Genomic DNA, 12,447 nt, shown 5'->3' on the forward strand with positions numbered 1-12,447 from the left:
CCCCACCCCAGAAGTAGAGATGTTCCTCTGCAATAGGATATGTTTTCATTTAGTCCGATAGTTCATCCTTATGCTGTTATCCAGAAACAGCCCTCCTTCAACCACCTGACTCAAGAAGGTCTTTTGTACCCCAAAAGGAAAAAACACAGCGTATTGTCTTTGGAGAGGTTGTGCATCTTTATTCACACTGTTATGGGTACTCAGCTGAAAGATTTTGTAATAAATATGCTGAAGCAAAATTTTCCTAAAGCTAAGAGCACACACCCATGGGAGCGATGGAGTCATCCTGCGGACCCAGGGATTTCCAGATTATTTTCTTGCTTTGATCTTGGCTTCTTTTTAATTTTTTATTTATGGTGTTTGTCTTTGATACTAATCAGCAAAAGATTAATTTTCATAATTTTATACCCTGTAACAAAAACAGGAGAAGAGATTTTGTTATATTGAGTAGTTTAACCCTCTTAAAGGATGAAAAATTAAATGCTAAATGAATAAATATGCTCAGAAATTGTATTCCATTCAAAGAGACTGTTTTGAGAAGCCTAGTCTTTCTAGTGCGGCCAAACAGTCCAAAGACAGATTTTCATTAAATCTTACATACATGTAGATATTCTCTTGATTAGGCATTACATGAAATTAGCAGACAATTGCGTAGATATCAGCTGAAGTGCAGAAGTCAAAAAAACTCCAAGAGGCACTTCCTTTCTGAGACTACAGGAAAGAAACAAATACTGGTGGATTCCAGGGAACTGCATTTTCCAGGCAGTCTCCTTTCTTCTGAGATACAAGATGTGTCTGCAGCACTTCTCTGCTTGACATAGGTGACTTCAGGTTGAGGTGGAGAAGCCTGTGTGGGGTTTACAGACCTTGCTGAGCTCTGCGCGGCTTGAGTTAGACTTGTGTGGCTGCCACTGGTACCAGTGACGTACCAGGACTCACGTATTGGTGGCTGCTGGGATGGGAAATGTAAACCTGACCTGTAGGTGATCCTTGCTGCTGACATTTCTAATCTATTGATCTGTTGATCAGGTGAGAGTTCTGTCAGGTCTTGTCTTCAGTGACAAAGGAATGTTTACTTTTATCTGCTTAACTTCTTGACTTAAATTCTACAAAAAATTGAATAGAAAAAGGACAGTTTAGCACAAGTTAAAATGAATGCAGTATTGGTATCTGGGTGTTTTTTCTCAACCAGTTGCGTGCTAAAGTAGAACCTCTAAAGCCTCATCTTCACTGGGGAGTCATACTGAGGGTGCTTGCCTAATGTGGTGCTCTGTACACATTATGTCTTTTGATGTTAAGACAAAAAAAATGACAAGTTGTACAAAAGCAGAATGAACAAAAAGGCATGATATGGTTTATTTCCTAACTATTTTGTAACTACATAATCTTACTGAGACAAAAATGCTGTTTTGGAAAGGACAGTGAAAAACTACAAAAGTAATTGAGGCAAGGTCAAATAGTAATCTCACATTTTTTGCTAACAGTTACTGAATATGACCTACATAAGTTGTGACTTGTGTAAATAATTTTTTTGCTTAACTTTCCTATTCATAAGTTGTGGCTGCAAAAAAAAGCTTGCAGTGTTCCTTTCCCTTAGTCTGCTCTTTCTTCTTCACACACACTTTTGTGTTTGTCAAACCACTTTTTTAAACACACCAGGTCACATCTCTATGTGTTTTATAGAGTACAATATGCTTGCACATCAACTGGCAACTCTGTTGGAGACTATGATTTTAATACACTGCAGTGGTATTGGTGCCTTCTCAGACTGGCACTTGATGCTTTAATTCATTCTTTCTTGCTTTTTGTTTCTATTACTTAATGAAAATATGCACTATCAAAATTTATTTATTGGAATGCCACCAAAGTAATTTTTACTTGCAGCATTTTCACTAGTTTATTATCATAATATTATTCAAAATGTGATCATATTTATTATTCATATTATCATATGAAAACCTATTTTGCATTTATCTCAGTAGATGCTTGTATCCAGCTTTAGTGTTCTATTTTATGGATTTTTCCATCTTCATGTGTGTGCCAGGTGCTGGAAAAGCAAATACAAAGACAGGTCCTTGCCCTGTTGCACATTCTCAGCACGAGAGGACAGTAAGGAAAGGGGTTCACAGCTAAGCTGTTGCATACATCTGCTCTGAGTAGCCACAATAATTTTGTTATTGCTGCAGCTTTTTAATACATATTTCACTTGTGAAATTTTGGACTGATAAATCTTTTTCATAAGATGATGGGAGGGCTCTGTGTGCTAAGCTGAAGTTTGTGACCTCTGCCATTTTATGAATAGAAGTGACAAGAAACCTCTTGCCTCACTCAATAAAACGATCAATCACAACAGTGATTTACCAATTTCATATGTCTTTATCTACATCAAGGTTCCCTCTAGGAACATGTGCTGTATCAGTCAGTGAGAAATGCTGTGCAGATACTGGGTAGAAATTCAGTTTCCAACAAAAATTCATTCCACCTAGAAATGGATTTTAGGGTAATTTGAAGATCAGGAATGTAGTATTAATAATTCTTACAGCTTTTATTCATGTATTTGTTGCCATGTTTTCTGGTCATGAGCAACTTAGGTAAGAATGGTGTGATGATTATAAATGGAGTTCAGGAAGGGGGTCAGAATCACTGCAGTCTCTTCCTGCTACACAGCTGCTAATATCACTTCTATTTGCAAATTCAGTATAACAACTCACAAGCACAGGAAGACATAAACAAAAAGGTAAAAAAGGAAGGCAACTGGAATGTAAGGGGAAAATATCAGAAATCACCATTTCTGTTCTGTTGTGATGTCTGTCTTAAGGATTATATTAATAATATCAGTAGGAGGAATAATGCAATAATGATAATAGCAATATATATCTCCAGGTATGGCGAGCATCCAGAAGGATTCATCATGTGTAGCTTTGGAAGGTTACACTGCAATGGATGCTTCTAGTAGATTGTTCATCAGGTCATGTTTAGATGGTTGCTTCTGGATGATACAACTTGTGTTATGACAGAAACTTGGTTAAAATAATGTCTAGAAAACTACTTCAGATGTAGAACCCAATATTACAGGTACATAAAGATTGGTAAAAGGAATCTCGTCTCCAGAGCTTATTGGCATCCCTAGAGTTTCCTAATCAGCTCTCTATAGGGAGTCCTTGAAAAATCTCAAAAATCCTGGTACATGTTTTACGTACTGGCACCTTTATATTTTGGATGTGGGAATGGAGGTGAGAAAACTTCACTTAAATCTGCTGAGGGCCTCAATTCATTAATTGTGCTCTTGATTTCACATGTTACTGATGGCCAATATACGCACAACTATCATAATTTTCCTTTTTAAAAGTGCAGTTGAAGAGAACATTCAAATTTAGCTTAAACACTCTAGATACTTTAGTGATGACAAGTAAGTAATTTTTAGGTCTTATAATAATACTTTTTTCTCATCCTGAATAGATACTCATCAATATAAAATACATCAATATGGAAATGCGTCAAAGTTAAATACATCATTACATCTATTTGTCTGGTTCCACTTGGTGGCCTCAAGCTTCTGTGTTCAGGACAGAGTGATTGCTAGAGTAATTCTAAAAAAAAAAAAAACAGTTGTTGAAAGTTATGGGGAAGGAGTCAATCTGTGAAGAATGGGAATCAGTGCTACAAGGTGTACTGAAATATACCTTTATCTTAAATTTCCTTATGATGACTAGACCTAAGAGTATCTGCTTGTTTTGAAGAGAAGGTAGAGCACTAGTCCTGTTACTCAGGAGTCTCAAGGACTAGCTCTGTGTGAATAGTAGGAGTTTAATATTAGTTTCTAAAATATGCCACAGATATTTAGAAGATACATTTTACAACTTTACAAGTTTGAGATACCAGAAAGCTCATCTTGCTCTTTTCCTAAATTATTTCAGTGATATCAGAAATAAATTTGATTTTAGTCACCATTGGACAGATCTGTGGCTGTTTTGCTGAATACTGTATGAACATATGTATATACGTATGTATGTGCGTTCCCCTACACATATTTGAATGAGTGCTGATATGTGCAAATCATAGTCCTCTGTATAAAGATATTTTGAAGCCTGGATGGGTAGAATGTTTTTCTATTAAAACAGTCTATTTAAGTCCAATTAGAGCATCTTGTTTCTATAGTTATGCAAATATATTGCACCTTTACTCTAAACAATGCCTTTCACAAAGTGATGTTGATATTGGATCACTCATAGCACCTAAGTACTATTAAGTGATCATCCTTTATCATGCAGTATAATGTGGCTTATTGATGTGTGTTATGTGGTAGGTATACATATTTCTTCATTATAATGTGTGGGCCCAGTATTAGCCAGTAAGAACAATGTATTATGTAAAAAGTAAGAAGAATCTTTTAAAAATGCCTCCTGTATTATCCAAAGGAATTAGCATTTGCTAGATTGCCAGTCAGCCAAGGTTTTACAAGAGTTATTGTCATTTTGATTTTCGGATGAGTCATTTGGTACATTGCCCCCAAAGGCACCTCATTATGATTCAGTGCACAGCATATAAAATTGCTTAGGCTTTCGGGGCTCCATGGAAAGCGAGTGGGGGTTGCGGTGGCTCAGCGTTGTGAAGCAGCAGCATTATGCTTAATTGACACCTTTGATGTAGCCCTAAGACAGCACCTGCACCTCCCACTGCTGCTCTGAAGACGTCAGCCTTACGCAGAAAAGGCTTCTGCTTATGAATCCTGCATCGCATTCAGCTCACTCTGTGAGCAGCCCCAGCTATCCTTAACTAATCCCATTGCTTCTCGGTTTGCCTACAGCTTGGCTTAGTACAGAGCAGGAATTTTGCTGCTTGCTCTTATCAGGTTAAACAGTCAGATTTTGTCCATGTTAGAACTCATAGAAGGTAAGTAAACGCCTTGTTGATATCCTTAGTTTGTAAATATTTGTAAATACTCTCTAAATATTCTCTCTAATAAATATATCTAAGATTTAGAATCTGGGAATCTGATTGTCTGTTCTTTTTATCCTAACACTTAAAAATGTAGACTCTGATAGAACAGTTGCTTGTTTAAGAATATTTACATGTGTCTGTGATACACACTTCATAGTGTTTCTGTCAATACTTCAACGTGGATATTATTGATAGCCTCTTGAGTGATTAATTTGTAGTAGAATTCTGTCCTCTACTGGCATTGCTTTGCTAATTTATTGGATAATGTCTTGTCCATGTGAAGATTCTTCTATAAAGATAGGCACTGACATATCTGAAGAAACTTGCTTATTTGAGAAAGTGATGCTTTCTTGTAAGTCAGACTGGACAAGTTATATCCAATTCATTTGCCTCCTGAAAGCCCTTCTGGGTTAAGTTGGAGGTGATATTTGGGTCAGATAGTATTGCAAAAATCTCTTCAAATGGCTGAGTGAGGAAAAGCAGGCAGCTGATTTGTTCTGCAAGCAATACTGTGTTTTAATTTTTGTGGGCAACACTTCAAGCCATAGTTAAACGGAATGAAAAGGTTTATAAATATTGTGTCTTTTAAGGTTAACAAAGCACCTTTTTCCCCATTACTTTCAAGTGCAGGAACAATACAGTTTAAGAAAACATGATCATGTTCTCTGCCATTGACTAAAGTCTTTTCAGGTTTTTCATTATTTGTGTTTGTATAAAAAATGGTCTTTATGAGCCAAAAATCTAAGGAAATAATTCTTCTTTGAATTACCTTATTTAATGTTTAAAACATTAAGCAGGACCAAATTAATTTGCTCAACAAAGACTGAAGAAAAATGTTGATGTATTTTTTTTTTCCTTTAATAATGCCTTGTATTTTTTTTTTTTTTTTTTTTTTTTCTTTTCCATTTCTTGTCCTTTTAGTGAATGGAACTCCTGGTAGCCAACTTTCTACTCCCCGCTCTGGGAAGTCTCCAAGCCCATCTCCTACCAGCCCAGGAAGCCTACGGAAACAGAGGGTAAGGAAATAAGAAAACTGATTTCTGAGTGAGAATCCAGCATAGCCATTATCCAGTAGCCTTCTCCCTTCTGATCCCTTGTGTGCATGTAGAGCCATAGGGTGGAAGAGCCTGGCTACAATCCCTGTATTTGTAAAACACCCTGAAGTGGAATACAACAGTTCTGTGTCTGTCAAAATGTTAAGTATACTGAGAACTGGTTTATCTTTGGGGGAAAAAATCCCAGGGGTTTCTCTCCTTTTTCATAAAACTTTTTGTTTATTTGTTTTTACTTTCTTTTTCCAAATTTTTCTCGACTGAAAGAAAATGTCAAAGAAATCTCTTTTGTTCCTAACTCGCTGTGGGCATTATGTCACTTGCACAACCTACAGACTGCTTTGATTTTGAAGCAAGGTGAAAGAATGCACTGTGGAATTTAGCTGTGATATCACAAGATACAGTGCAGTGAAGCACCAAGACAACATGAGACCTATCAGTCAATTTCCTGGATGAGAGTTGATAGTAGCTGTAGGTTCCCCCTAGTTTTCCGGTATGGAAGAATCTACAATGTTCCTAAGCTAATGCCTATGTTACTGCTGTAACCCTCTGATAAAATATTACTCGTTCAACCTAAAAAGCTCCACATGCTGATTTAATTAATTTTATTTTATTTATTTATTAAATTAATTTAATTTTATCTGTTTTTAAAAAGTAATAGAGATATCTATGTATTTTCTGCTATTTTCTAAACTGTGGTCAATTCTCAATGAAAGCATCTGTGAGGCAGTACTCTGGATCTCAGACTTGTTTATAAACAAGAGTTTGAACACATGCTTTTTCTGCCTTTTCAGTTTTTAAACAAAGATATAAAGTGTGCCTCTCAAAATAAGGGGATTTTTGTACAAAATTGGCAGTGCTTGACTTTAGGAGCTGGTGAAGACCTGATTCCCCAGATACCCAGATCAGGAATAGGTGTAGCCTGACACGATTCCCTTTTAGCCTGCAGACCTGATGTATGCCAGGGAGCTGAGGAATTGTGCATGTCCAAGTCTTACCTCCACCTGGAACAGAGCTATGGGTTTCTGCTGTGACTTGTTTACAGACACAGGAGCCAACTGTGATCTTGCAGTGTAGGGACAGCCAGTGAGCAGCAGCTTGGAGCCTCAGGGTAATGTCATGGTTTTCAGCATCTGATATGCAGAGAGTAAAGATGTGAGTTCCAGTGGGTAAGCTGGTGCTAAAATCTTCTTGAATGCAATGTCTTCCCCACCTGTTTGTTCTTGCTCTCAAGGCTTATTAATGAATCATTAATAAGTCACTGGAGAGGGAACAAAGAGTCTTCCAAATGAATTATACATTGGTGATGTGAGGGCGTCTGTTTAGATGGATGATACCAGTTTACATTGGATCTGCATTTGCTGTAAGGCTGTCTCTTTTCATTGGTAACTTTCCTAAACTTTCTTTCTCACCACTGATGCTTCGCTCTCCACAGTGAAGAAATGTTTTTCTGCTAACATTTGTGGATGGGTGAGTGGGAACCATGTGATCAGCACCATTAGACACAAGGGGTTTCTAGGCACAAGATTTCTGACTTTCAGATGTGAAGATGAGAGCAGATGGGCTTCTTTTTATGTGTAAGAGGATCACCGAGTGGCAGTATTATGGATGCAAAGTGCTATGTAGCAGTAACAAAATCAGACTGCTAACTGCAGAGAAAATAAATATTGAAGTGTACTACAGGAGAGATAAGACGTTGTTACGGAGTTGAATTCTCTTCTCCAATATTCATATTAATTTTCAGTCTCCTTGACCTCAGTAGAGGACCTTTCATGCTTCTCTGGCTTTATTTTAGACAGATTTATTTTTTTTACCTGATGAAACATGGAATATATTCATGTAAAAATAAATTGCAATCATGTAAAATGCATTAGAATAACATTATTTAAGAATAACATTATTTAAGTTACAAAATCAACTTAGAAGTTCAGGGATGGAAACTTAACACTCAGTCTGAGAATTTATTTCATCTGCTTTCATGTTCGGCTTGCAAAGTGAATAAGTTAGAAGTTGAGTGTAAAAACATATGATTGTGTCGTTAAATCTTATAGCCTGCATTCCAGTGGGTAAATAAGGCATTAAGCTGTGCTTGAAAATCATAATTTCCTTGTTAACAGTACACATGATGTTCTGTTTAGTTTTAGTACAGTTTTTTGTGTCTTTTCATTTAAATTTTACATAGAGAGGTTATTTTATGTACCTTATTGCCATGAACCAAATTTAAACCCAAAGTGTTTTGTCTTCAATGGCTTCAGCTACAGTGCTGACAAGCCAGCAACAGGACGAGGTTTATTCCCTTGGAGGTTGCTGAAGTGCTGGCATCATGTGATAGACATACAAGAGAGAAGAGATGGATTTAAGTTCCTATCTTGTCCCCAGTGTTGAGAGGTGGGAAGTTCCTGTCCTGGAAGAAGAGTCTTGGCTGCTGTAGCCATGATCTGAGGTTGAAGGTGATGGTTGTTTTTCTGACCGCTTTGTCTTTCTCTCTTTACCTGCAGTTTGAGGGAGCTACTGATTTAGAACTGAAATAGGATGCTGGGTCCTGGGAATGCCAGCTCAGCTCTGTAATTTGTGGTGTTTTGTGCTTCTCTCTGTGCAGTTAGAGTTACAGGAGTTCCTGTTCCCTCACACCATCAGGTACATGGGATGCCAGTGCTGGGTCCTGGGTCTGGAAAGCAATAGGAACACTTCCTCTAGTCTAGCCTAGCTCACCTTGACTTAACTAATCCATCAGCTCTTCAGCACCCCCATCCAGTGCTATGAGGGAGTTGTAGGCTTGGGACATCACAATGCCAAGGTGTCCAGGCAGGCTGCCAGTGTTTTTCCTGGGAAGAACAGCTAAGAGGAGGTCATGCTTTTGAATCCAGAGACACCAAAGCAAGGTACTTCCACAAAGGGAAGGATTTCTTCCTGGGAATAGTAAAGACCTGTAGAGTGCATTAGGCAGCTTAAAATAGGGATTAATCATCTTTCTTACTGATGTTTCATTATTCATCTTTTAAAAAAATAAATCCTGGCCTTTGAGGGACCACTTTTAATTGATGTAAATAAGGCAAAAAATGTTACTGTGGTACATACTCAGGAAAACAGTACTCTTGTAACCCTATAGATAAAATTTTGTATCCTCAAAAGCCAGTATATAGAAAGATAAAATTTATCCTTTCTCATTTGCATATGTATGTGGCTGAGTTGTTTCCAGAAATTCAGAAGTCAGTGAAAGTTATATTTTTATAATCTTGTGCAAAGCTCAGTCTATATTTGAAGAAAGTAAGATTTGAAAGATTAATTTCGTGAGTGTAATTCTCAAAGTTGAAAGTGAACTAGGAACAATTTATCAGCTCTCTTAGATAACTGTCAACCAATTTTCAGCTTCTGAATATTTTAACTAGCAGGCTGTGTGCTATAGTTATTCTTTCTTGCTGTTTAATTATTTCTTTATTCTTAAATAGGAAATTAAGTTTCTAGTTTTAAAATTGTTATGAACATCATTAAATTTTGGTGGTTTTTTTTTTTGTTTTGTTTTTTTTTTGTTTTTTTTTTTTTTTTTTTTTTTCTCAGAGGATTAATACATTTGAAATTCAGGTTTGAAATACCAGATTGAAGTAGAGTTACTGTGTTGTCCACAAATGTAGTGCAACAGAGTGCAGTTAACTCTGCAGACACAGAAAAAGTGGCATGGCATTTAGAGAAAATTTAAATATTTTTTCTATGTTCCTAGAGATTGCAACCTACAGAATACAAAATCAGTTAGATTTAAGGTACTTCTTGACTGATTAGACAGGGTGAATTCTATGTATTTAAGGATTTTTTTGAGTTGTAGGTAGCCAGGAAGTCTGATTCATTCAGAATTTTTCATCTTCTTATAAATCTATGCAAAATAATAAATAGATTTTCCTGATAATTTCAAAAAGATAGCTCTCTGGCTAATTTTAGGAAGGAATATTCTTTCAGAAAGGAAAACTTTTTAAGACTTTTAAGTATTTAAAAGCAGGTGGAAAAGCAGAGAAAATGACATTGGAATCTGGTGAATGATTTTGCTTCAAAGCAATCATAGAGTTATGAAAATAAGCACAAAAATATTCTCTAAATATTAAAATTCAGAAATATCTTATTTGTCAGTACCAATGCATTTTTTTATATTCAGAAGCAAGAGCTGTCACCTGGGAGATACTATTCAAAATATTTGGGTGTTACTCTCTAGCAAATCAAAAGATTCTTTTTTCCTGTATTAGAAATTCCCAAACTGCATATTCATTATTAAAAGAAATTTTAATAATTAACTAACTTGTTAGTATTCAGAATAAGATGGTCTTCTCTGTTTAAAATTGTTCTCTTGTCTAGGTTGTTTGCAACATTATAGAAATATATCTAAGATCTGATCTTCATTCTGCCAGTCTAATGTCTTCTACTGTGTGTATACACACCCATTGGCAGAATACATACAGAATAAGCATTCTAGGAAATCAACTCCCCTTTAAGGTACTTAAATCCCCTTTCCATCATGCCTACAAATAAAATATGAACCTGTACTGTTTATAGAGATCACAATTTGAAATTTGTGAAACATTCATTTTAGCTGGTCCTATTTTGTAGTATAGATTTCAGATTTGTTCATTTCTTGTCTCAGTTATCATACTGTGATTTAAAAAAAAAAAAATCCATTCAAGGTCAACCCAAAAGCTGGCTCCACCAGTTTTCCCATTCTCATGTTTTCTTGTACTTTGTCTTACAGGGATTTTTTGGATGCAATTTGTTCATATGTTCTATATGGAAAGAATTCCCCCAAACACCATAAAGATATCAGAGAATAGCTATGAGATGTGCTGGGCACGTGCCCAATCAGAACCTCTCTGAAACATCACTTATGCTTCATTCACCTTAAAAAGACAGTGCCCCATCCTCTACCAACAACTTCTCTTTTTGAACTTTCCTTCTGTGCCATTGTGTGTCTTGAGGAGGGTTGTTGTGCTGTGTAGGTGGGATAGGGCAGTGTATCATCCCATAACACCACCGGCACTTGAGGATTGTCTGATCCGTCAGAGGATCAGAGTGTGTTGAAAGAATGAAGTGTACAGATCCACTCAGACTCTCTCTCTGCTGTCATGAGCTGGTTGCTTGGCTACCAACAGAGAGAGGCGGTGATGGGGGGACAAGTGTAAAACATGCTGTCTTTTTATACATACACACGAGCACAGGGAGCTGTAGAAAAGGAATACCACTGTCAGTATGACATAGGCAGCAGCAGAATTCAGTGTCAGCAGTCTAGGGGTCAAATGTTGCTGGATCCATCCTATATCATCAGTGGGTGCAAGTTTTTATTACCTTATATAAGGTGAGCATTTACTCTGCCATCTCTGCCACTGTGAAACAGCCAAAATGGAAATACATTCCCTTTGAGATTAAATTAATATTTCCAGGTTTCCAAACCATTAGGAGACTCTCCAGAACAGACAAGTATTGTTTGAATAGTGTTTAATAGGAAAGACTTACCAAAAACAAAAAATTGCTTCTGGGACTATGTTGTACATTGAAACTTCAGCTTTATTTACTAACCATCTATTTTTTTAATTAAAAAATAATAATAATATTACATTAAGACAACAATATGAGTGTATAGAACATGTGTATTTTATGCTAAACAATGTCTTCTGGTCCACAGTAACAAAAAGAATATAAGACAGTTACAGTGCAACAAATCAAACAGAATAAACAAATCTATACTGCACTTCATCTTACAGGACCTGTATCGCCCACTCTCTTCGGATGATATGGATTCAGTAGGAGACTCAGTGTAAAAGAGAAAATGGAACAATGTTTATGGTTTGTGAATTGATGAAGGTTTAACATTTTTAAAGAAAATAGCTGCTAATTTACAGTAATAGTGAATCGCACAAAAGAGTTTTGCATATTTAATATTAACAACATGGGGCCAAATTAATTCTAGTGTGTGGGGGTATTTTTTGGCTTTATCACTGCATTTTAATGCAAGAATTTGCAATGAATGAGCCATTGAATATGTCCATCAAATCCAGAACAGCATTGTGCATACTTAAAGGCACAAAGATTGGATAAGTGAACATAACGCACAAATCCATAGTGGGCACATTTATGAATAGCACTATTTTTATCATCTAAGGTACTGATTATATGTTCTGGTTTTTTTACCATATGTATCTTTATTCATTTTGATATGAACAGTTAATAACTACTTTGCTTTTACCAACTAGGTAAAATGCATAGGTAAAATGAATAGGTAAAATGCAGGGAAGAAAAAAACCTGCCATATTAAACTGCTTGCACCACGCTGTCTGATCCCAAGACGCACATTTGAAACACTCTAAGTTTAGTCTTTTTCTCCAAATGAAATGAAAATGAAGAAATTCTGTGTGGTCAGAGGACAGAAGTAATTCTTTTAAAGCAGTGTTCAAATTCTCTTCACTGCGTTGCCATCTGA

At 36.3% G+C, this 12,447-nt stretch overlaps 1 protein-coding gene across 3 annotated transcripts in view; it reads left to right on the forward strand.

Moving 5' to 3' along the window:
• Positions 1 to 12,447, forward strand: part of DCLK1 (doublecortin like kinase 1) — a gene marked incomplete at its 5' end in the record, with an annotated part of 224,555 nt that overhangs the window by 158,123 nt on the left and 53,985 nt on the right. For 2 of the 3 annotated variants that reach the window (XM_083854331.1, XM_083854332.1), the window contains one exon: positions 5,863 to 5,957. In XM_083854331.1, the coding sequence (XP_083710457.1) occupies positions 5,863 to 5,957 (95 nt within the window). Of the gene's footprint in view, positions 1 to 5,862; positions 5,958 to 11,731; positions 12,230 to 12,447 lie in introns of those variants that run through there. The other variant, XM_083854333.1, reaches the window with a different exon arrangement.

This window comes from Zosterops lateralis (genome assembly GCF_965231275.1).
Source record: "Zosterops lateralis genome assembly, chromosome: 2".
NCBI lineage: Eukaryota > Metazoa > Chordata > Aves > Passeriformes > Zosteropidae > Zosterops > Zosterops lateralis.